The 22,568-nt window shown below is 47.8% G+C and overlaps 1 protein-coding gene across 1 annotated transcript in view; it reads right to left on the bottom strand.

The window, feature by feature from the left end:
- PLCB2 (phospholipase C beta 2) overlaps positions 1–20,534 on the bottom strand; it is a 34,446-nt gene extending 13,912 nt beyond the window's left edge. Inside the window, exons 1-13 of the mRNA XM_014309280.2 lie at positions 20,175–20,534; positions 16,568–16,645; positions 14,981–15,049; positions 7,633–7,773; positions 6,869–6,948; positions 6,529–6,582; positions 4,372–4,447; positions 3,915–4,015; positions 3,440–3,606; positions 3,087–3,233; positions 2,672–2,829; positions 614–696; positions 164–248 (exon numbers count right to left, since the gene is read on the bottom strand). Of these exons, the coding sequence (XP_014164755.1) occupies positions 164–248; positions 614–696; positions 2,672–2,829; positions 3,087–3,233; positions 3,440–3,606; positions 3,915–4,015; positions 4,372–4,447; positions 6,529–6,582; positions 6,869–6,948; positions 7,633–7,773; positions 14,981–15,049; positions 16,568–16,645; positions 20,175–20,258 (1,323 nt within the window). The 5' untranslated portion in view covers positions 20,259–20,534. The remainder of the gene's footprint in view (positions 1–163; positions 249–613; positions 697–2,671; positions 2,830–3,086; positions 3,234–3,439; positions 3,607–3,914; positions 4,016–4,371; positions 4,448–6,528; positions 6,583–6,868; positions 6,949–7,632; positions 7,774–14,980; positions 15,050–16,567; positions 16,646–20,174) is intronic.
- Positions 20,535–22,568: the final 2,034 nt, after the last annotated feature.

The following is a 22,568-nucleotide window of genomic DNA, read 5'->3' as shown; positions in this document are numbered from 1 at the left end:
CCCTCAGGTGACAGAGTGCTAAACAAGTTTTGCACCTATCCCTATGAACCAGGATCCAGGTCCATGGCATCGTATCTGTTGTTGTGGCACCTCCCAGCACCAGGAGTGACCAAGTTTTCCAGAAAAGCCTCCCCAGTGGCCTCCTGCCCCAGCTCCCTCATACCGGGTATTTCTCCAGTGGCTCTGTCAGCAGCATGTCTCCAAAAATTGTTCGGCAGTACTCGGCCATCTTTGCCTGCTGCTTGGGCCTAAGAGAGATCAGGCAGGAGTGAAGAGGAAAGCAAATGCCCAAAATCAGAGTTTGGCATGAACAAAAGATGTCCATGTCCTCTACCCAGAAAGCCACCTCAGCTATGCAGGTGTTAAGGTCCCATTTCCAAGCCAACTCCTATGTTCATACTCTGCAACCCTTAGGTAAAAGGCTGCACAACTGTGATCACCCCACTCTACAGGTTAAGGCTCATCTTTCAGCTCTGACCCACCTTCAGTTGCTTCAAAAACCTCAATTAATGCTTCACTTCAGCTCAGCACTCACTTAAAACCCAGCAGCCCTTGCCTGTGGGTTTTCTGCTCTGGACATAGCAGCCAGTTCTCCCAGTCACCAAATACTCACGAGTCCACGTGGTTCTCGAAGGACAGGATCACAGGGTACGGAGATGTTTTAAAAGCACTTTCTGCAATGGCCTCAATGGCATCCTGAGGGAGAGGCCATGGTCAGAGAGAAGCTCAGCAGTCATTAATAACAGAGACACAGCTGACCTCCCACTGAACAGACACCATAACTGTCTCTCAGGAGCTCCTTTCAAAGTCACTAAACTTCTCCTAGTAAGAAAGTGAGAAGTGTCATCTTTTTCACACCTGCCCAGATTTCCAGCTCCAGAGGATCCACGCTGAGCTAAACTCAACAGCTTGCACCAAAAAGAAGCTGAAGATGCAACAAGGTGAGATTTTGGTTTTGCTGCACAGATCAGCGTACACATTACTGCACATGAGAGCGTGTGGCCAGAGGGACAAACCCCTGCCCCAAGCACCTTGAACTGGCGCAGAAAGGTGTGTGCAGCACCACATTAAACCACTGCAAACTCTATCCATACTTACCTCTGAACCTGCCCAATTTTCTATCATTTCTGCTACTTATAAAATCCTTTTGCCTGGCAGCAAAGAGAGCTGGAGTGTTCAGTTACCAGCTGTGCTGACATTTCAAATGCAAATACCATGGAAACCTTTTCAGCATTAATGATGTAAGAAAAAATAATATTTTCCCCAAGCCCCTGTTAAACTGCCACAAACTTTCCACTATTTTCCTTTCTGGTCCTGCTAATTGGTAAAGAAGTGCCATTTGCTCCTTTGCAATTAGACTCCCCTGATCATCTCAAATCCTGGATCAGCCATGACCTCAGCAAGGAGGGAGGCTGCCACAGCTGCTCCTCCGTGGACCACTGGGAGTCTGTCACAGAAGCCTCAAGGCTCTCAGGAGAAACCTCAGACAATGCTACTAAAAGGCCAAAGGAGTTGTAGTGGAAGGAAGGACTATGTGTTATGTAAAACCAAAACCCAGCACATGCTGTGTTAGCAGGTTATAATTTCCTTGAGGAACGGTCCCAGGCTTCAGCAGCACTCTGCAATTACAGCAGCTACAAATGCCATTATTTCTGTTCCATCTGCAGTGAACTGCTGTGCAAAAAGCAGCAGTGATACCACAGGGCTGTGGAAATAACTGAGTCTGAGGACAATACCTCTGACCTTAAGGACTGCTTTGGTTTGTTGTTTTTTTCCCCTTCACACATAAGTATTTTAGTAATAGTGAAGTGTGGGAATTGGGGGGATGATACAGAAGAAAAATAAAGAGCTGGAAAAAACCATCTAAAGCGCCTCTACCTGTTGGCAGCAGCTGTGTAAAGGAGTGCAGAAAAAGTCAATGTGATGCCTTTATTTGTAACTTGCAAGCTGTGGATAAATGCCCTGTACTGCCTGGCTTTGTGCTGTGCTTCCAAAGGCTGGGAGCTGAATCCTCAGGGAAGCCAGCTGCTCCACAAAATACATTCCAACACTCAGATCATTAGGAAGAAATTGAACCCTGTTCTTCCAAAAGCCTCCACTTGAGGCAGTCAGCCATAGAAACCTGCTGCAGACCAGAAGATTAACTCATTTTAACTGTTTTCTAAAAGTCATCCTGTTCGCTCCTCTGATGTGCCTCTGTCTATAAACCCCCCAGCCTCATGCCAGTTCTGTGCATCCATTCTGTGACACAGCCCTGTGTACACACACACCTCTGCTCAGCCGTCTCTCCATGGCTTCTGCCTGACTTCCCACATCTCCCTCATCCATCCATCCATCCATCCATCCATCCATCCATCCATCCATCCATCCATCCATCCATCCATCCATCCATCCATCCATCCATCCATCCATCCATCTTCATCCTTCTTCATCCTTCTTCATCCATCCATCTTCATCCAGCTATCAACCTCTCTTCTACTCCTCCGATTCCAAAATTGTACAAACTCCAAGCTAGTGTTTATCTGTTCACTTTTCCTCTACCCACACATTCATTCACTTGTCACCTCACCATCAATCTTTTCCTCTCAAACATCCTCAGCCATCTGGCTCCCTCAGCAATCAGTCTAAAAGCAGGCAGGGGAAAGCATCCATGGAGAAAGCTCTTCACTACCTTGAAGAGGATCTCAGTTGTCATGGTGAAGCCGTGGGTGATGATGGGCTCCTCATCCGGGGGCCGGCCCTTCCAGCAGTCCAGCTCCACGCAGCGGCAGCCAGCCAGCAGCGTCTGCCGGTACATTTCAGGAGAGGATGTCCCAGAAAACTGCCCAGCTGCAGGAGAGAGGCTCAGTGTTAGCTACTCACACAGGACAGCTCCTGCACACACAGGGGCAACAGGAGTCTCTGCCAGCCTTCAGCAGGTGGATGCAGCAGACTGACAAGATGTTTTTGGTTGCAGGGTGACACTGCTTCATGTCACACAGCATTTGGAGTCAGCCCAGCCCTCAAATCCCCCAGGGCACACACATCTGCCAGGCTGATTGTGTCCCTCCCTGTCCCTGGGTGTGCCTGCCCTGGCACAGCCTTACCTGTCAGATAGGTGTTGTGTGAGGAATTGATGTAGTAGTGCGAGAGTGGCTGGGTCATGTCCTGATACAGCATCAGCTTGTCCAGCACTATCAGGTTGTTCTCGGGGCCACAGAGGAACCAGACCATCCCCTCTGGAGACAGCTGCCCTGTGTGGCAAACAGAGCTGTTCAGGGTCACCAAATAGAACGGTTCTGGCCCCTCTTTGGAGGTGGAAAGAGAGTTGTGGGAACAATAGGGAGTTGTGGGAAGCAGGCTGACTGCTCCCCTGGGAAGCAGGATGGCAGAGGGCACAAGATCTTCTGCTCTGTCATCCCACTTGTATAGCAAGAGCTTTGGGCTGAACAAGACTCACCTCTCTGGATGTTAAATTGACTGGGCTCATACTTCTCTATCAGACTCTGCACCTGCTCAGGTTTGGCTGGTGGGAAGAGGATGTCATTGAGGCGGGTGTCACGCTGCTTCTTGTTGATGAACTTTGCCAGGTGATCTTTGGTCATGTAGGGCTTTGCTTTTAGATGGCTGCAGTGAGAGAATCACAGAGGGGCAGAGGTAAGGCTTGGGAATTACCCCAGAAATCTTTTCACATAGGAGAGGTTGATCCTTCCTCAGGTTGATCCTCCCTCTGGGCCCATATATTTCAGGGTCCTATAGCACACTGAGGTCTCATCCTTTTTATTCAGGCCATGAGTGAAGGCATTAAGTGACCTGGGATCCTGCCCTTCTAAGGCCTAAGGCCATACAAACCCCATGACACTAAATCCCCTCCTTCCTGTCTATCTTTTGCCACAAGAGACCAAGTTCTGGCCTGTGGCTTGAGGGAAACTTACTGTGAGGTAAATATCTCATCAATCTCGGGCCGTGGACACAGATTCATGAGGAACGTCTTGTACACCGGCTCGGGGAAGTCCTCGGGGTTGATGGCATCATTCTGAGAATGCAATGAAGATGTGTCAGGACCACAAACCCGGGACAGCTCTTACCTGTCATGAACACCCACAGCTCAGCACTTGGCTGTGACAACCCCAGTAATGACTGGAACATCTGGCCAGGTGTTGCTGCTCCTTGTGCCACACAGTGCACGTGCTGGAGTCACAAGTGCTACTGGAAGACACTAAGAGCTGATGCCAGCAGGCCAGAGTTAAGGCCTGGCGGTGGTAGGGTAAGGTAAACAACTGTGAGCATCTTGGCTGATGGTTTTTCACAGCCAAAGGCATCCCAGTCAGGGCAGGGAAAAAGATCCTTCTCAAGCTCATGAGACTTCTGGATACCCAGAGAAACCTTTACCTTGCCATTTGGCAGATGACAAGCTCTTAATGCTTCTTCCACCCTTTTCTTGTCTGCAGGGAACATCTGAAAAATACTGACCAGACAGGCAAACAAACACCATGGGACAAGACAGAGGTTGGGGGGCTGGAGCTGCAGGCAGTGCAGGACACTCCACATACACAGCAAGGGAGACAGGCAAGACAACTGTAAGCATGAACCAGCAAAGACAGACAGTGTTTTTCCAGGGCAGTAACTGAGGGACTGACTTTGATAAACCTACACAGCATTTTTTGACTGCTGATTTAAAGCAGAAGTTCTGTATTTCTGCAGTGGACTCTGTAAGAGCCCTGTCACTCAAAATCCCTCTCCTGTCCTTTTCTGCCCCTCTTGGAGGTGCTTCCTATGGTGCTGTGGAGAAGAAACAATAACTGAACTTCCCCTCCTTTTAGAACATCCCTGTCAGCAGCACCATGGTCTCCACCACGGATAAATCCACATGGATTTATAAGTGCACGGAGGCACTTAACAGCCTGTTAAGTTCCTGGAGTCACAGGTGCACATAGCAAACAGGAGAACAAGGAATGCCCTGTGCTGCCAGGTGGGAGTGCCTGGTGGGGACTGCAGCAGCTCATGCAAACCCTGCCCTTTGCAAGGCAAAACTACAGCAGCCTTGGTATGATTCCAGAGGGATTTACATATTTAAAGGAAAGGCAAATGCTTGTGGAATTTTCAGAATTTTAGTAGTTTTGAAAGCCTTATGTTTACCTATAGCCTTTACTGGAATTTTTTTACCCTACAGTACTGAGTATTTTTATAAACCTTGCTCTTAATGTGGACTATTTAATGGTCTGCATTTTTACCATTCTGCAAGAAATGGGCACTGAGGAGAGGTACAACCTGTATCAGATATTTTTTCCTAGCTTGTTCCAGAGGACTAAGCTGGTTTCTCCCTGCAGCAATGCTACCTTGCTTGCATTTTAAAGATTAATTCAAAGCATTCTTCCCTAGTGTGCTATTCATTATAGACCTACACATTTTTAACAGCCTTTTGATGAATATTCTGGTTTCTGACAATGAAATTCTTCTGGCTGGTGGTTTAGAAAACAAATAACAAAAATGTTTAGTGTTGAATAAAGCTCAGCCCTCCAGGAGCCCATTTAGTCAGCGTAGCCCTAATCCAGCACAGCTCTGCCTTACAAGACACCCTGGAGCCTGTATTTATTTGGGGTAATTAGTGCTCACCTCTTGTGATGCTGTAACACAGCACAGACCTAGAGCAGAGTGGTTCAGAACTTCCCAAATGCACTGTCTGCAGCTTCTTATTCTTACAACAAAAGGTAATTTATGGACCCAAAAGGGAATTCAACATGGCAGTGCTGCCTTTTGTCATTCTATGAGCTAAATCAACACAGAGGAACCACAGGACCAGCCCTGGAGCAATTTTTCTTGGGAAGACACTGAATGGCACAAAATCAATTCCAGATTCATGCCACATACTGCAGGGGAGAAGGGACAGGCTGGGCCTTGTTTCCCATTCTAATAGGAGCCCTACCTGATGCACAAGGCCAAGCTGGGGACAGGGAAGGACAAATCTCCATCTGTTCTGCTCCTAAACCAGCGCTAACACTGGCCCAGAGGCTGCTTCACTCATGCACATCCAGAGCAAAGGCTGAGGGATGGAGGAAGTGGGGTAGGACTGGAGTGCTCACACAGGGAGAAAGGAGACAAGAAAAGCAAGGGAGCCCTGCTGCAGGTGAACTGGGGAGTCCAGCAAAGAGCTCTCCAGATGGAGAACTCCTTACAGGAAAGGGAAACAATCCTACACCTCATCCACCTTTCAGCTCAGGTTTGTGAAATAATCTGTGATCAGAATTTTACCAAAGTTACTTTGTTTTGTTGTTTTTTTCTTGCAACAAGCAGGAAATTATATCTGTGCTATTTAAGCCATTTCTTGCTGTAGATGAAGGCCACAAAGTCTCCTTTCCAGACTCAAATTATGTGTCACCTATGGCAGTGCAGCAGGAGCACTTCCACTGCCTGGACACAGAGGGAAAGTTCTCCTCCTCTTAAGTGCAGGAAGAACAGACAGCTGGAGCCACTGAGCAACCATCCTCTCAGCAGGTGCTCTGCCTGTAGTCTGACTGGACACACAATGAAACAAATATCCACACTCACTTTCGGACAGGAATCTTTCCCTCTTCATTCAGTTGCAACTTCAGCTTCACTAGACTGTGAAAAAAACCCCAAACAAGATTACAAAAATGCATTTGTACCATCTTAAGAGATCCTACTAAGTGAGAGGAAAGGAAAAACATGCAATTGGGAAAATAATCGAAAAGTGAACTAAAAATCGGGGTCCTGTAGACCATCAGCTTAACCTTGGCATGACCCAGGCCTTGGTCTGGAGACTGCCAAGGGACCTGGATGGTTTGAAGTCTTTTTTTTTTTTCAAGTACTGTCAGAAAGAGCAGGACATGGACATTTCAGAGAAAAAAGTTACTCAGAAAGAACTTACATTTTCTCTAGGAAGGTGTAGCGGGGAGCATTGTACGTGAGGGGATTCCGGGCAATGGCCATAATATCTTCAGCCCAGTCCTGGAACAGACAGGACAGAGGCAGTTGGGCACTACTGAACTGCTCCAAGAAGTACACAGCAAACATGGAAAGGACACAGAATCCTGGAATCATTGGGTTGGAAGGGACCTTAAAGCCCGTCCAGTGCCACATCCTGCCATGGGCAGGGACACCTTCCATTATTCCAGGGTGCTCCAAGCCCCATCTGACCTTCAACACTTCTAGGAATGGGATAGCCACAGCTTCTCTGGGCAACCTGTGCCAGGGCCCCCCACCCTCACAGGGAAGAAATTACTCTCACATCCAATCAAAATCTACCCTCTTCCAGTTTAACACTCTTACCCCTTATTCTGTCTGAGACTTCTGGGCTTGACTCCATCACCTTCCTCCTGCCTATAAACACTAAGTGCTGAAACTTTGCTACTTCTTAGCTGCCCATTCATCCATGCAAAACACAACAATGACCAATCTTCCACAGGTCCTTCTCTGTGCAGGGCAGAAGCTTCTAGAACTTTGGAGATACCACACCTGACTGGAACATAAACCTGCTTGTTTATAACCTTGTCAGTAATGCTGAAAGAGCTCAGCATTATGTTTAAACTCTTATCTTACATTATCATGTCTCCTCCTCTCCTTTTCTGCTCCCCACTGAATGCCCCAATCCTTAGGGGTTCCCAGTACTTCCAAGACCTCAGGCCCTGATACCTTGCAAATATCCTCCTTGTAGGACACAAAGTTATGGAAAGTGAGGTCAACCATATCAGAACCAGATACAATTGTCAGGTTCTGCAGCAGGAAGGTGCTGTTAGGGTGATCCAAGTTAAAAACTTCTCGAAGCTTCAGGGACTGCAAAAGAAACAGAACACATGGGAGTAACTGGAGAATGAGGAAAAACTGTACCCAAAAAAAACACACCCCAGTACACACATTGGTTCAGATTCACAGAAAGCATCTCAAGGGTTGCAAAATTGCTTAGTGCAATCTTCCTTTCCTTGGTTTTCCTTATTTTTTATCTTTATTCTGGAGTCTGCATTACTGGATCCTCCATGGGACAAATCACCATAACTAACATCCCTGCACAAGCCTGAAAAAGTCAAAGCTGGAGACTGCTCTTAAAGAAATTTCTTCTGAAACTTCAGGGTGGACTTGCAAACAAGCAGGGGAGGGTTTGGCCTGCTTGTGCCAGAGGTGTGAAACCAGTTGATTTTATCAAAACACACACACTAGGAAGTGTATTAGTGTGACACCCAGTTTTTGGGACCCCCTGTCACTTCAGAGTTGGCTTCTTCCCCTCCAAGCCCCATTTTCTGCTGCTGTCAGTAGGTAGTAGTGTTTTTTTCCATAGCAATTCCAGTACCCTACAGCAATGGCTCACCAGAGACTTGTTTTGTTAAGTGTAAGGCTCATCCGATTAGTGGTACTTGGATTGCAGCACCATATGAAAGTATTTATAGAATGCTTTAAATTATTCATCATTTTCTGCATTCCTGTGCATGGTGTCACTAAGCCAAGGTATCCAAGGTATCCTAGAGTTTTACTGATGGTGCTATTTATAATGGGAAGATAAAAATTTCCATTCCTAGAATAAAGCACAGGAATCCCTTATCTAAAGTGCAGGACAAATCCCTGTCCAAGCAAACAGGGAGCTGTCAGAGCACCTGCTCTCCTTTAGAAACAGGGCAAATCCACAATCTAGAATTGTTAGAGCAGATCAGACTTGGAAGCTAAACTGGAGCTGGAATCTGAGAGCACCTTTAGGTTTCAGCACTTTCAGGTTTCAGCACCACATCACACACAGAGCTGAATACACATTTTATAAGGAACTGCAGAATTTTTTACTTCAATTTTCCTAATTTCTGAAGCATTTGCAATTTTGTAACAGCTGTAGCAAACAGGCATCTTTAAGGAAAACAGGACAGGGTGGGTTGTAACTCTGGATGATCTGACTGCTGTCTCTTATTTTGGAAAAGAACCTCTCCAAGGGGATAACTCTGAAACCTGTTTACTCCCAGGGCATTTGGAGGGAGGAAGGGAAGGAATATGATTTGCCTATTTTCTACAAGGGAATTTCTAAAATGGCTCCTTCTTGCCTCATGAGCCATTTTCCTTCACAGAACTTAGCATCACCAAACACCCACATCTCCGTCCCATGCTTGTGGCAACTCCTTGTTGGAGCTCAACTTTCCAGTGCCAGCAGCAAAATGTTGGGATTTGAACTCCAAACTTGATTTCATCTTGCAAATGCACCAGCGTTTGTTCAGCTCCAGGGCTGTACAGGAGAGGAGACCCAAACAATGGTGAACTTGTGGTTGTGCTGAACTCATTTCCTGTATTTGTTATCCGGGGCTCCTCCCACCCCTTCCTTCTCTGCACGCTACTCTCGCTACTCTCTAGCAGACATTTGTCACCTGGCTCTCTCCAGACCTCTCTGTCCAGGCCATGTCCCCAGCAAACCAAGCAGTTTTGCTCTTATCCAGGCAGTGATACATCCAACACCCAAGGAAAATGTGGAGAGAGGACCAGAGACTGTGTGCAGGAGCTCTGAACTTGATGCCACATCCTGGCTCTTTCACAACCTGCACTCCTTAAGTGCCTTGTGCCACAGCTTCACTCTGGGATTACTCACTGTTGCCTTGCAGGTAGCCATAAAGGAAAAATAGGAATTGCTGCATGAAAAGCAGGACATGCATATTAGCCATGCAAATCAGAAGGGAAACACTCTTAGCAAATCCCCTTAAAAAAAACCCAGACAAGCAGAAAACAACCTACTAGCAGAGTGGCTGAAATATGGAGTCGGCTGGAGTTTCATGTCCCACCCTCCTGATTTCCCTAAAGTCCTCAGCTGTACAGAGATCCATAGTCCAGAGAGAAGCAAATTCTCATGCAAATATAAACAAAGAGTCAGAGACAGACACAGGACAGAGAGGGACAATCCTTTCTCTGCTTGAGAGGGGGCAAAGCCGACTGACTGCAGGACCTGTTGTGTCACTGTGCCCTGATAGAGCTGTGTCTTGTGGCACAAGGACAACAAATCCTCTCTCTTGGAGAAGAGAGCTCTTGTTTGGTTGCCAGAAAGGAAAAAGGAAGCCCCAAGATATTTGGGGGATGCCTTTGACTCTGGAGGTAACACTCCTGTCCCTGTTAGCCCTGCTGCTCCACTCTGGACATATTGGCTGTGGAATGGGGAGGGCCAATCTGTCCCTGTACCAAGCATCTCAGGGACACAGGAATACAAAAATCCACAGTGAAGCACCCTCAGCCCTCAGTGTTTTACCTAAAGGAACTGGAAAATCAGCAGCTCAGACTCCCAGGCACAGAATAGCCCATGGTGTTCTGCAATCCAGCAGGGACACACTGCCAGGGACAGAGAAGAATGTGTCACTGTGGATGTTGTGGCCCCAGAAATCACTGCACAATGATGGCAGAAGCAGGAGGGCCCAGCGTGGCAAAGGTCATCACTCACACGTGCCCATTTATGAGTGCTCCACCACTCATAAATCCTTTGCCAGACACAGGCTGGTACTTGCCTCTCTCATGCATGCTCACAGATTGGTGCCTCCTTACAGCTCTATATGATCACTCTCCAGTTGGAGGGCTGGAGTTAGACTTAGTTCAGCTCCATCCTCGGCTCACAAGTTGCTCAATCCCAATGCCAGAGCTGGTCATCCCCTGTGCTGCAGCAGAACCACTGACCACCCACAGTGTTTACAGCCTGTGGCTCACAGCCACAGCTCAGCTCCGAGGGCACTGTAACTGTCCTGCATGGTTCCTGAACGTTCCCACTGGCTTCAACTTTATCGTCTCAAAACATGATGAGTGAAATGCTTTGGTATCATTTTCCTCTTGTACATGTGCAGTTCAGGCTGTAGCTCCAGGTTCAACACCAACAGAATGAGGACAGAGCATGAAGCTGGTTTATAATCATGACAATCAGAAAGTACAACTTTTGTTTTTATTTAAAAATATGTCTGTCTCAAAGCCAATGGCTCCTGAAACATCTAAACAAACCCCAAGACACAGCCAATAGCCACAAGTCTGGCCTAAAACATCATGTATTTTGGCCTTTATTATTATTAGATTCTCTGTCAGCATTCCAGGGTCTTGGTGCCTTAAAAAAGAAACCACAAAAAGCCCCACAAATGGAGCAGCCCTTATTGTTCCTCATTACTGAAAAGAAAACACAGACCTGATTGTAAATAACAGCCCAATCTGTATCGGCACACTGCTGAACTACAGTCAATAGCTTTTTAATCTTGTCTCTTTGCTGTTCAAAGGCACTGCTTATTCTTATCTTTATTATTCTCTTGAACACACGCCAAAGTTCGTTCTGCCTCACATTAAAAAAAACCCACAAAGAAAAGTCACGGCAGAAACGCGGAGCCGCTCTCAAAGAACCTCACAGGGGAGGGTGAGCAGGGGAGCCCTGTGTAGGAGGGGCTGGGGAAGATTCTGCTCTGTGGTGAGGCAAGGACTGGGGAAGGCAGGCAAGGGCCATTTCCATTTGGAGGCTGCTCCTATGGCTGGCAGCCCTTGGTGAGTTCCTTTCCACGCTTCACCTGCTCCCTAAGCATCCCTAACCATGGATGGGGTTCCAGCTGTGACCCGTGCTGGCAGTGCACACAGCAGCAGGTCTCTTCTCAAGCGGTTTTTCACGTGGCTGCTTTGATGTTATTATTCTTGCTGTGTGTAGAGGTTACAAAGAAAAACCCCAAACCTCTGAGCAGGCAGCAGTGGGAGTGCTACTGAAAGCAGGGAACTCTCAACACCCATAGTGACCCACCCCCTCCCAGGGAGACCTCTCAGTGCCACGGGACTGGAAAACTGAGGGCAGGTTACACCCTTGAGCCACAGCCCAAACCTGCACAGCCCCTTGCTGTGGAAAGCAGTGGCACAGATGCTCTCCATACAGCACTCTCCTTCCTCTGGACTTCCTTCAGTCACAATCCAGCAGGAAAACCAGGCCACAAGCTTTGCCTCAGAGCACCTGCAGATTGACTGGGGCATCACTTGCAGGGAAGGGGAAAGGATGTTCCTTTTATTGCTTGTGCCATCCACAGTTCTTCATACAGTTGTGATCCTGCTCTCCTTCTCCTAAACAAGGCCGATGGCTCATTTTTGATTCACCTTCAGGCAGTGAAACAAGTTAACTCTTTGTATTAATTCCAACAGTTCTATTCTACAACCATTCCAAGCCACTATTTTGTAATGTGGCAGAAGAGCACCCATGGTCATTCTTCCACCTCTAAACAGATTTTTATTTGCTTCACCACACCAGTTTTTTATATTAACACTTTTTGTAACAACGCCCCAGACACAGCTGCCCCATGTGGAGGGTGTGGTGGTTCATGTGAAGAATTTTTCCCTGCTTTCTGCATTCCTTTGTGAACTTCTGCTCTCACATCAGCCAAATGCACACGACCCTGAGGGCTTTAAGCCAGAGGCATCAAGGATAGCAGAGCTATGTGTAAGTAACAATCTTCCAGACCCAGATGGCACATATTGGTTCAACACCCCTTCAGTGCCCACACAAGACCTCCCAGGATCCACAAGGAAAAGATGGATAAGGAGCCAATCTAGTGCATTTTACTACAGGTTATCACAGAATTCCAGAAAACTCCCTGAAACAAAAAGGGGACTTATTTCAAATGAGCCTCTGTAAAATGCAGAATTCAAAAAGCACTTGGGATTTTCACAGCAAAGGTTGTCATCAAGTGCATCACTTCTGCCCACTGAGAATATTTAATAAATCAGTCAGTGCTTGACCCTTGCTTCGTTGTTCTTCAAAAATGAGCTGCAGCCAATTCCCATGGCTCTAAAATCCCATCCCTGGCCTATTACAACAACTAGAACAGAGCAGCTCCATCCAGGTGCCTAGGGAAAAGTGCTGGAACAGGGCATACACACTGGCACTTCTTTGACACATTCCTGCAGCTCTCAGCAATCTAGGATTCAGCAGCTTCCTAACCCAGAGGCATTATCTCACATTTAATAACCCCCTAAGGGCATTCCCTTCTTGCACTGACATTTTATACTCACATTTCCATGACTGGGCAGGAAGCATCACCAATGGCATGGTGATCTGAGGTGGGACAGCAGCAGCACCTCCTGCTTGTGCCACTCCTACCTCTGGAAAATTCCACCTTATATGGAGATCCTGCACTGGAAGAAACCCTGAGAAACTGCTTCAAACCCTGAGTAAGTGCTTCATGCTCCCCTTCTCCATTCGACTGCTGATATTACAGCACTCCACATCCCATTCACCTTACTCCCTCTGCCAGAATACGGTCCCTCCTACTCAGATGCTCTGCCCCCAGCAGCCACTTCATTCCTTTGTTAATCCTGCTGCTCTTCCATACCTTTTTCAGTTCTCACTAAATTTGAGAGTACACTAGAATTGCACATAAATTTGGATCCATTTGGGGTGTACACAACAGCACAACTTCCTAATGATTTCCTTATAATCCCTAACATACAATTTACTTTTAGGAGGCAAATACTGCTGAACACTACATTGATATTTTACCATACACCCACGATGTTTTCTGAGTAGCAACAGTCAACTCAGGGCCTGTTATTACAGAAGGATGAGGGATTTTTTCTGTATGCATTGCCTGATTTTTATCTGTGTAAAATGTATCACTCATTAGATCATGCATTCAATCAGCAATTCAAGGTCTTCCTACAAACCAGCCTGATTTTATTATCCCAAATAACTCTACCATTGGCAAACTGTCTTCTCTTGGTACTCTCCAATTAGTCTTCCTTAACTAATTCTTAAAATCTAGGACATCTCCAGCCTTCTGTTACCACCAGGACATCCAGCCATGACCTCAGTGCTTCCCCCAGCAATTTATTATCTATATCAAAGATCAATTCATTTTGTCATTTCTCAATGTTTAACACCCTAGAAAAGAGTATCTCCTTTAAGTCAGCCTCTTAGTGTATCCCATCTGGAGGGCAGCACCAACTCAAACAGCCCCAAATATTTTATTCTCTCAAATCAAAATCCAACCTCTAACAGCATTTTTAAAACACAATTCCCACAAAACGAGTTGCTGACAAAGTTTTAGGCTCATTGAAAACTGAAGTATGTTCCATTCTAGTGAGCTTCTAAGGAGAAAGGCATTTCTCTCAAGGAAATATGATTTTATGATGGGTGCTGTTCTTGAGCTCTGCTGTGCCTTTAGCACCCACTTTTTAATGGTATTTTGAAAAATACTGGTCTTGGGGAGCTCTGAATAGACATCTTCAGAGCAGATTGAGAAAACAGCCACACAACTTATGCAAAAGGCTGCTTGAGGCTCAGGAGATATTGCAAAACCTTTCCCTTTTGCCTTAGAGAATCACCTAAGTCACCACATGATGCATCAGCTTTACTTCTTTGGTCTCTTTTCCACCTTTGTGCTTTACTGCAGTTTTCTGCTTGCCTTTTCCATACATGGAAAAGTCAAAAACAAACAAAGTCCCAGAAGCAAAGTCCTAACAAGGACTGCAAGAATCTTCAATTACAACTGAAATCAAGAACAAAGCCCTGATCATGTGCAAATGTAAAAATATTTGGGGGGGAAGGGGGGGGGAAGAAACAAACCACTTTTTCTGAAAATGCATTTTCTTCCCTTTAAAGTGAAAAAACCCAGCATACACTGTTGGAATGGCATTGTACCTCCAGGTTTGTGGGTACCCTGTGCATCCTTACACAAGAGCAGCTCTGGTGTCTCAGTGCAGGAGCATCAGAGTCTCCAGCATGACTTAACAGTGCAGCAGGGCACTTGGAAGGGGAATTGGTTGTCCTGGCGTTCTGACATATTCCTTCCAATGAGCCCATCTACCATAGTCTGGAAGTGCTGGTTTTGGGAGCACAGAGGGCCCCTGGGAGGTCAGGGACAAGAGTCAAGATGGCTTTTCTGTATTTACATAGCTGTGATGTAAGGAGATGAGATCCTCTCTAGCTTCTTCCTACAGAAATCCAGGACAAACTGCCTGAGCTCAGCAAAACCTCAGGCAGCCCTGCCTTCCCACTGAAACACAGGACAGAAAGAAGCTGTGGCCTCACCTTGGGCATTTTGGCAAATCGCCCTGCTCGGGTGTCTCGGATGCTGGTGATATCCAGAATTTCTCTTTCCTACAAACAGAATAAGAACAAGGAAAATGAGGAAAGACAAAGGAGGAAGGAAAGCACTCCATGGCTTAGTGTCTTTCCCTGTGGAAGAGCTCTCCCAGCAAGAACAAGGCAGGGAGGGAAGCCATTCCCACAGAGGACACTGCACAGCCTTCCCTAGCCAGCCCCTCCGTGTCCTCACTACTGGCTTGCTGTCTTGTTTGTTGTTTTAATATCCAACCTGAATTTCCTTCCTCTGTTACTAATTTTTCTTCTCACCATGGATCTGGAGAACAAATTATACTTGTTGCAGCAGATAATATTATTTTCCAAGAACACATTACAGGACAATGTGGATGCCATGTCATCTGGCTGTATCCCCATTTTATTGTTAAGCAGGAAGTAATTTTACTCCTAATCCCACTCCTTTCTGAGTCCCTAGTGCAAGAGCAGTTCAGTTTAATTTAGCTGCTAACCAACAGCATTTTCCAGGAATGTGAGACCCCTTCCAGTCTGGCTTTCCTTGTGGCAGCTGTGCTTCCTTCCCCCAGCCCCTTTCCCAGGTATCCCAATGAAGTATCTCCCTTTCCATGGTGACACCAGCTCCCCGTCTCACTTTGTGCTCCACTTCATCCTGCTGGCACCCTTAGAGCAGATATTCTACTGCCTGAGTGGACCTTGAAAGCAGAACAGAGGTGACAGAGACATCAAGGGGTGTGACAGTCCCTAGTATTGTGACACTGTTCTCAGGGGATGTGGCTGTGGCAGTGCCCGGTCCCAGCTGGCACTGGGCACAATCCCTGGAAAGGCAGAGCCCACCCAAACACACCAGGTCCCTGGCCAGGGCCTGGGCAGGACTGTCTGACTGCCATGCCATGTAGGTCTGGCAGAGGAAGTAGAGCTGAACCACAGCCTGCTCTGGAAAGCGGAAGTAAGGCCAGCCTTCCACCTACCTCCCTCTCCATCATTTGATGTACTCATCAGTGAGGAACTGAATTCTCTTTCCTCCATGTGTTATCTCTCCCTCTCCTCCAGCAGCCTGCAAACATCACCCTGAGCACAACTTGCTCTGCAGACTCCATGTAGGCCCTACATCACTACAGTCACTACTTTTTAATTAAAGTCTAAAACTCCAGTGAGTCAGTTAATGACCCCACTGTACAGGTTAGGAGAATCCTGTATCTTGCTGGGTGACAGGGATATCAGCACTGTTTTTTTACTGATATCAGTAGTATAAGTAAAACTATTCTCCATGAAGTCCTTTGAAGGACACATAATGAGCTTTGCAGGAGTCAAAAAAGGTGAAAGTGTGAAAGGCACAGAAAAGCCACACTCACACCTTCAGTTCTTGCACTTTCCTGGTGCTGTGCAGACCAACCTGCCACTGAGCAGCTCCCACTCCTTGGTGGGGTGTCCCTGCTAAAAGGAGTAAGTGTGGCAGTTTGCTCCTGAGTGCATGACTCAAGCACTTGCAAGTGTTGTCATCTCAGCCAAACCTGACCTGGCTGGCTGGAGCCCGAGCTGTGCAGCCTCAGCGCTTACCGTGCTCTGATAGGTCCAGTACACATAAAATCCCTGGGGATCCACTCGGAGAATCGCAGGGGAAGCATTTGATGTTTCCTGACAGAAAAAAAACACCAAAAGAAAGAATGTAGGCACCTTGGGTGACTTGGAGAAAACATCCTGGGACACGAGGTTCCCAGTTCAAATACAGACCCAGCAGGTGAACACCCTCTGGGATTTATGAAAATGAACCCAAGGATTTAAGGATGCCTCCGCAGTAACACCTGTGAGGCTCTGGAAGCTGAATCCTGAGTCTCACCTAACCTGTGCATTTAACAAGAACAGCTCTCTTGGAGTTTTCTACACAAAGAACTGAGATAAAGTATCTGGAAATTCAATTAATTGTTTCATTTGAAGAGTCTTCTTTGACCTGCTTCATTCTACAAGTTCAGGAGTAACCCAGGCCAGGCAGAGAAAGCATTCATCCATGGCGTCTCCCATCCAGGCGTTCATGCAGATTATCTGGGCTCCTTGTCAGGAAGGCTTCAAGAAGGGGATACATCAATGCAGCATCATTATGTTGCTTTAGAGGGGCATTCTGAAACTCCACAGACTATACACTCAGTCTCTACACTGACTATAGCAAGAAGCAGCTACACAAACACCCACACCAGAGGCAGCAATGAGATGAAATCATTTGGGGCTGATCCTGAACCCCACACAGCCATTTGTGGGAAGGCTCCAGATTCAATTCAGGAAGCTGGAACACATCACTGCTAATATGAAACCAGTAATGAAATCTGGAAGTTGTACTTATCTGCTGGCCTCAAATTCTTCAGTTTTTTACTCAACTCATACTTCATTCTAGAGTGTATCTATGTTTTCAGGGACCTCCACTTCCATACACAGTATTTGCAGTAAAGTGCTCATTGCACAGCACATTGTGTGTGGTCCTTTTACTGCCTCTTGTCTTCCCCTGCTGTGCCAGGGCCAGCACCAGCCTGCCCAGCACCATGTCCATGTTCCCAGAGCCCTTGGCTGCTCCCTGCACACATGGCCATGGAGAGCAGAACAAGCCCCACGGTACCACCACAGAGGATTGTGCCATGGTCTAGATTACCCTTATCTCCCACAAAGCAGCTTTCTGGAGGGCAAGCTGAGGCTGCAAGGAAGCTGCTGCCAGCCAGACTCCTAGGCAGGGCCAGGCCTGCCAGGGGGTGCAGGCAGCCTCTCCAATGGGGCAGCTCCTGGCAGCAAAGGAAATGGGCAACCCTACAGAAGATGGTCTTGCAGCCAACCTGGTTTCTTCTCACTCCGTGGGGCAAAAAGCAAACACTGTCTGCTAAAATCCTGTAATCCATAATCTTTCAGAGATAGGAACAATTTTGACTCTACTATGAGGACTCAGAGGCAGCACAGAGCCATACCCATCTGTCCTGCTCAAGAGGTCAGCTACTGCCTTGTGCCCTGCATGGGGTTCTGCCAGTGTTCCCAGCTGGTTCTTTAACTCAGCTACCACCCATGTAGCAGAACTCTTCAGTCTGTTTAGGAGCCCCAGCTTGCTGGATGCTGACCACAGCACTGCAGAGCTGCTCCTTACCCCAAGGTCCTGCAACTAACTCCATAGGACAGGTCAGAACAGTCCTGCCTGTCAGGGACCCATTGCTCTCTCCTCTAGACAGTGCCTTACCAAAGCTGGACAAGGTGAGGGCTCTGTAGAAAAAGTGTGGGTTTGCTTTTTTGCTGGAAGGCCCTAGTTCAGTCCCAAGCTGAACAGTGATATAAGAGGCCAGTCTGATCTTCCTGAACTCCTTTGCCTCACTTATCCTGGAGGGAGTTCAAAACTGTTACCAACAGTACAGCCATGTCAATTGAAAGAGATACAAAAAACTCAACACTCATGAATTCTAAAGTGCAGCAGTCCTGCAGTCTGGAGCTCTCACCATCATCCTCTGCAGCCTATTCTAATCATGGATTGGGAAAGCCCAATGTGATGGAGCAATGTCACCAGAACAGCCCACTCATGGAGAAGCCTTTCTTTATTGGTGGAGATCAAGCCTGTAAACTACTTAGTTGAGGCAACCACTTAGAAATGTTTACAAATATATATAAATATATAAACCTTAAGGAAAGATCCAGATGGGAATTGAGCTCACTAATCAACAGCTACAGCAGGAAATAAACACTTGGTGGGTCTTGGAAGCCCAACTGACTCACGTTGGTTTTCAGGGGACCCTAACCCAGGAATACCCAGTGATGTACTTAACAGCTTCCAATTCTTGGGAGAATGGTCCCCAAGGACTGAACACAAAGTCATCAGCAATTTTAGACAAGTTTGGCTACTGTTATTCTGAGAAAGCAGATTTCAAATTCTGAGAAGCCCTAAGTGCACTCTGCAGGGAGTAGGCCCACAGGAAAGAGGAAGGCTGTGCTTTTCACTGTACCCCGGTGTCATCCTCCTGTTTATGTACTGCTCACAGGGGAACTGGCAGCCATATTCCAACTCCTGTTCCTCACATCCATCCTTCCTGCCAGCTGCACAGTACACTGCTCTCATTCTCAGTGCCACTGGACCGCCTCACTGATGTTGAGCACAGGTGATCCACTCCCCCACATGCTCCTTTGGGATTTAACACTCTATTCCAGTTTCACACCCACAAAAGTGCTAATCCCTCCTGCACTGCTGCTGCAGGCTCCTTCTGATCATCTCATTTGCAACACCACATGAACCATCTCCCCAGATCCCTGTGAATAACCAATAATCTGGGTTTTCCCCCTTTTATCAACATCCATGCCCAACAACAGACAGTCCATCTCCAGACAGCACAGATGGGCAGCAGCTCTCCTCCTGCTCAGGTTTGTGGGTGCTGGAGTAAGCACTCCTTTGCCTCCTTAGAAAGTGAGGAGGGGAATCCTCATATTCCAGTGAACTGCTGCTGCTCTACACTTTCTTCCCCTCACACAGAAAGGCAGTGACTGCAAAGCAGCTGTTTTGAAGGTATAGAGGACAATCAGCTGGAGAGAGCAGCAGCTTGCTGCAGCACCCTGAGGCTTCAGCCTTGTTATAGCACAGGCCCTTTGCTCTTCAGTCATTCCCAGACCCCGGGGCCAGGCAGGCGTGGGAGGCCACGGCCCACCCCCGATCCACTCAGGCAACAGGGCCATAAGAGGAAGCAACTTGGAGCCTGATTTCATCTCTATCTGAAAAGTGCAATGTGTGCTCTTTGCTCTGGAGTAGATCCTACCCTACCCCTCATGCTCCTCCAGAAAGTCCAAATGTGGTGTTTGCATATCACCCCACAGAGACTCCCAGCAGCGACCACCTTCCTGAGGCTGCACCTTATGTCCTACACCAGGGGCTGCACACACAGGCCCAGAGCACACTCACTCCATTTGTTTCCATCCTCCACTACAAGAGATGTAGAAAACATATACCCAGTCCCTTACACACACACACAACATCCCCTTAACTTCAGTCCGCAGCTTTCCTGTTCTTCCCAGTTCCCTCTCCCCATCTAGAGATCTCTGCTGTCAGGTGGGATACCACACTGAACACAGGCTCCCAGCCTCCCCACAAACCATGACCCAACCAGTGTCTCCCTGCCACCACAGGCACAGCCCAGGGAAGGAACACCCCAGTACTCACATCATCCCATTTGATGAAGCGGCCGCCCTTGCACAGGTACTCCTTCACCTTTGTGGGCTGCAGGACAGGGTTCAGCACAGACATGGTCCTGCAGACGTGCTCCTCAGCTACCAGAAGCAAGAGCAACTGCACAGTTCACTCCTCCTTAGCCCCCTCTCCTCTATCTCTGCCTCTCATGTGGCAGGGCGTTCTGCCATGGCCTCTGTTGGCATCGGAGAGCAAACAACCTCTTATATCCCAGCCCAATTTAGGAGGGGCAGGGACAGGCAGGCGAGGAGCGATGAATCTGCATTGTAAATCAACAGCTCTCCAGGCAAGCAGAGCCTCACCCAAGGTCACCCCGAGGAAGGTCGGCAATGGCTGGGGTGCCAGTGGGCACAAACACCCACCGTCCCTCCGGGTGGGATCCACTCCTTGGAGCTGTGCTGGTGAGGCACCCGGCTCAGTGAACTTCCGCAACTCAACTTCCTTAAATGCTCTCTTGACGAAGCACAGGCATTGCCAGAAATGCTCCAACTGCTTCAGCAGCTGTGGTTACGGAGCAGCTCAGCTCTAGCTACAAGCAGACTGCCCCCTTCATGTAAGAGGCCAGATGTCCCAGAAAACAAACTCCTTCCTTGCTCTGGACAGATGCCATTTCTGAAGCCACTCACTGCACTGTCCAGTCTTAAACAGTTTTCCTTTCTCTTATGGGCTCTTCTGAATGTCAGCCTCAAAGTGAGACAGACCAGCAGGGCAGCTGGAAATTCCCCAGATGAAATGAAACATTCCCAGAGTCCCAGGAACTGCACTATTCCACACACTCACTTGGCCCTGTGGCAGATACATGGGACACAGAACAGGAGAGGTGGGCAAGATGGGGATTATAGTGACAAAACAGCAGGGAAGGGACTAAAAGCAGAACAGGTCAGAGGCAAACAGGGCCAAAACAAGTCTCTGCTTCTGACCTTGGAACGAAGGAATTCCATGTGGGCAGCAGAGGAGGAAAGGAGCTCCACTGGCTGATGGGCACTGGCTAACCTGGAGAGCACCTTATGAAAAGGCCTGACATGGGCAAGATCATTTAGTCAGAGGCAGAGCCCCACAGCTAATTACAAGTGGAAATAACTGTGCTGTGATTCCCAGGCACACGGAGGTGGGATGTCATCCTCATCTCCTATCAAAGCCAAGGTTGCCATGGCTCAAAAGGGACAAGCTGCTGGCAAAAGTAGCACAGAAAAGGGGGGAACAAACGCCTCCTCCACTCTGTAAGAGGAGACAGCTGCATGTTTTGTTCCTTCCTTTCTTCCCAGCCCTGATGTGATGAGTCTGGCACTTTGGAGCAGCCTGGACAACTGGGGAATGGTCACTGAAGGCATCCTAAGGGCATTCTCAGGTGCTAGTGGCATGAGGCTGGAGAGATAAAGTGGAACTTTAGCAAGTGCTCCAACTGTAAAACAATAAAGGCAGGAATCAGAGCTCCCTGCTGCAAGAAAAGAGAACCCTGAGCAAACGCAACATCCTTTCCTTAGGGTCACTGGGATATTCCAGGCCCAGCCAAGCCAGTGTCACCAGGATCCCACACTCAGGAAAAGTGGTTACTCCCAGGCAGAGAAGCAGAAGATGATAAAGAGTGCAGTGAGAGTGAAAGTTCTCTACACTCACTGATCTCTTCTGCAAGCCAAAGCAGTTTCGGGTTTGCTTCCCTTTAAATTAGGGAGCAGCAATGGAGACAATAGGGAGCATTAATCTTGCTCAGAGGTGCTGCAGTCCTTCCAGCCTCTGGAACACTGACAGCACTGCAGGAAGGCCCTGGAGGTCACAGCTGCAAAGCACTGAGAGGTGGGATGAGCTTTGCCACCTGGAACTGCCAAGGGCAGGTGAGATCAGTCATAGCTACTGGATCCCATGGCTTGACTGGTACTGTCAGTTATCACAGCTTTGTGAAGCAAGTGTGCTTCCTGCCAGGGCCTCACTGAGAGGCTGCTTCTGTTCTTCTCTCACACCCGGATAATCATCAGCTTTCTCTGCCTCATGAGCAAAGTAAGCAAGAATCCTGCCACAGCTTAACTCACATGTTGCTCAAGGTCAGCTTCCCCTAAGGAATAAACCCTTAATTCAATGAATAATGAAATCATAATTAAGACTCAACCAAACACAAGAAGCATGAAGAGCTGTGCCCAAGTTGGTAGATGCCCTGCAAGGCCACATGATGTCCAACAGCAAGGGCCAAACCACCACTTGCACAAAGGTTGTCACAAAAGCTGCAGCTCCCTTCCTCTTGCCCAACCCAGCCTCCTTATCTTCCACTTCACACTCCCTGCTCTGTAGGAGCCTCTGTCCCTTGCATGCAGAGATGGCTGATGGAGCTCTGATAGGATAGAGCAGCAGTCCTGCCCTCTGCAGAGAGCTCCA

Source organism: Geospiza fortis, unplaced genomic scaffold (assembly GCF_000277835.1).
Source record: "Geospiza fortis unplaced genomic scaffold, GeoFor_1.0 scaffold450, whole genome shotgun sequence".
Lineage (NCBI taxonomy): Eukaryota > Metazoa > Chordata > Aves > Passeriformes > Thraupidae > Geospiza > Geospiza fortis.
Note: the sequence above shows the minus strand (reverse complement) of the source record. Positions and strands in the feature narration are given on the sequence as shown.